Source organism: Austrofundulus limnaeus, unplaced genomic scaffold (assembly GCF_001266775.1).
Source record: "Austrofundulus limnaeus strain Quisiro unplaced genomic scaffold, Austrofundulus_limnaeus-1.0 Scaffold506, whole genome shotgun sequence".
In the NCBI taxonomy this organism is placed as follows: Eukaryota; Metazoa; Chordata; class Actinopteri; order Cyprinodontiformes; family Rivulidae; genus Austrofundulus; species Austrofundulus limnaeus.
The window spans coordinates 305,561-308,496 of NW_013952908.1; the positions used below are offsets into that span (position 1 = coordinate 305,561).

The following is a 2,936-nucleotide window of genomic DNA, read 5'->3' on the forward strand; positions in this document are numbered from 1 at the left end:
AAATTAATTCAGATACAAAACTTTAAATTCAGTTTCAAATTCTGCACATTCAGATTCACTTCCTGTTGGCACAAAATTGATCCCGTACACGTGAACCATGTCTCGGGGTCCTCCAAAAAGTTCAATAAATTAATCTGTTTATTTAAAAACCTCCACATGGGGAACAATGAATTATAAAAGTAAACATAGTAAACCAAACAAAAACAAATATTCCCGTGGTTTTTAGGGTATTTAGGGGTTAAAATGGGGTTTATTCGGGTCCCTCTAAGGGAGCCTTGCTGTAGGTGAATCTGTGTGAACATGGCGCCCCCTGCTGGACAAATCATGATTCATGTCCTCCGTTCTGCAGGCAGTTCTCTAAAGAGAAGCTGGACCTCAAGGCGACGCTGGAGAGACAGGTAACAGTGAACCAGATGCTGTCTCAGGAAAAAGAGCAGCTGATGTTCAAACTGAGACACAAAGACTCGTGTCCCACCATCCACCTGCCGGCCATGATCCAGGACATGGCTCCCAGATGACCCACGTGTCCCAGACCGGGTCAGAGACTAGAACTGAGCTCCTCATCATCACTGAAGGTTTCTGAGAAGAAGCTCTGTTTGATTTTTGACGTGAAGACGAGGAGCTGATGAACTCTTTCAGAATCACGTCTCACAACCGTTTTGTCTCAAAATGAAGTTAAAAAAAGTTTTTTTATTTAATTCTCTGCTGATGTTGATGAGCTTCACTGCAGTTTGACGACTTCATTCAGAGAAAAACAGGTTCTTTCATCAATCAGTGACTAATTCTGACTTGTTTAAGTCCAACTTTAAGTGGAAATGTACTTTTAATCTTAAAGTCATTTGATAATGTGAACACGACCTTTGTATGCCAAACTTGATCTGATCATGTTGGTCACTGGAAACATTTACTGGTGAAATGAATTCACGTTTGATCTGTTTGATCATAAACGGAGTAAAACCTGAACGGTGAAACTTTAGGTACCTGAAAAGATTTAAAACTGTTTACCTGTCGTATTAAACCTGATGCTTCGTGGTTTTTTTGTGCCTTTTCCTAAAGTATTTGGTTATTTTTGATTTTAGAGGAGATTGTTATATTTAGAGAAAATATGCACAAACGTGTTTCATGATGTTCACTGAAGTCTGGTTCTCCTCACACTCCACAAACACCTGCTTTAGCATGCTAACAGGTTGGCTAATACATCATGCTAATGATTTACTTTCATGCCTCACATCTCAACATCGAAAACTGCATTAAATGTAGCATATTAGCATGCTAACATCTTGGCTAATACACCATGCTAATGCTTTAGTTTGGATTTGTTCATGCTTCACATCTCAACATCAAAAACTACATTTAATGTAGCATATTAGCATGCTAACATGCTGGCTAATTCATCATGCTAATGCTTTAGATTTGATTTATCATAGCTTTGGTAAACAAGTTCATGCTTCACATCTCAACAGCTAAAAAACTACTAACTTTAAAGCCAGTAGCATGTTAGCATGTTTGTCCTTTTAGTTAACCCCTTGAATTTAGTTTCAAAACATTTAATGTGGTGTTTTAGCATGCTAACGTCTTGGCTAATACATCATGCTAATGCTTTCCTTATGATTTGTTCATGCTTTACATCTCAACATCAAAAACTACATTAAATGTAGCATATTAGCATGCTAACATCTTGGCTAACACATCATGCTAATGCTTTAGTTTGGATTTGTTCAAGTTCATGCTTCACATCTCAACATCTAAAAAAACATTAAATGTAGCATACTAGCGTGCAAACATGTCAGCTAATAAGTCATTGTCTAGTTGAGACCAATGCTTTTTATGATTTGACATAACTAGTTTCAGTCGTCATATCTTAAAAGCTAAAATTACTTCCTGTTAGCTTTATTGCCCCAGTTAATATCAACAGTACATTTTAGCATGTTARCATGGTAACATTAGCTCGTAGCATGTTAGCATGTTTCTCTTGACTTTGAGCTTCATTCTAAAAAAATATTGTGGTGTTAGCATGCTAACATCTTAGCTAAAATACCAATGCTCATTTTCTTAATACTTAAAAAATTTTGCTATTTTTTGTTTAATTTGGGCATTAAACTTTTGTTTTCAAGTTCAGTCTTCACACCTCAGCAGCTAAAATGTTCATAAAGCTAATAGTCCATTAGTTTTAAACTATAAGCTAACATTAGCTAGCTTGTAGATTCAGTCGGGAGCAGATATAAAATTTCACTCAGTATTCTTTATTCGGTGAAACGACTGTTTAATTGCTCGTAATGAAATGTTTTTTAACAGCAAGAGAACAGGCTTGTGTGCTAAATGCTAACATGCTAGCTTTCTACGTGTTTAGTTTTGCTCTTTGTTTGTAATTGATGTGCACCAGTTKAATTTAGAGCAGAACTGAACAACAATCACTGTAACACACTGCCTTTGTATTGTTTCACAGTATTTTACATGTTTTCAGCAGAATAATGTTTTTGTTGAATTTGATGAAAAAACAAACGCAGTGAGCTCTGTTAACATGCATTAGCACTTTGAACAGGATTGAACAGGAATTTGTGTCATAGATGGTATTTTTCTCTCCATGTTGCACACTTCAGTTTTTTCTCTACTTCTAACAAAAAATTATTTTTTTTCTGAAAAAGGTGCAGCAGTTTCTTTTCATCATGTAGATATTCACCTTTTTGTTCTTGAGCTTCACTAAATAAAAAGCTGCGTTGAAGTTTGATTTTCTTTTCTTTTTGAGTTTATCATTAATCATATGAGAGGTGTAGGTCTGTGTCATGGGAATGTTTTACCACTGAAAATGATGAAATTAGATTTTTTTTTTTAAGATTTAAGGACAATTTATTTAATCTAAACCATGATGCGTGAGCACTCAAACCAAGACGAGCGTTATTCAGAAGCAAATCAAGATGTGAATGGGATAAAAAGCA

The 2,936-nt window shown here is 35.5% G+C and overlaps 1 protein-coding gene across 1 annotated transcript in view; it reads left to right on the top strand.

Annotated features, from left to right (window-relative positions):
* The window catches only part of ccdc69 (coiled-coil domain containing 69), a 25,080-nt gene extending 22,352 nt beyond the window's left edge, over positions 1–2,728 (top strand). The window contains exon 9 of the mRNA XM_014025899.1: positions 350–2,728. Within this exon, the coding sequence (XP_013881353.1) occupies positions 350–518 (169 nt within the window). The 3' untranslated portion in view covers positions 519–2,728. The remainder of the gene's footprint in view (positions 1–349) is intronic.
* The last annotated feature ends 208 nt before the right edge of the window (positions 2,729–2,936 follow it).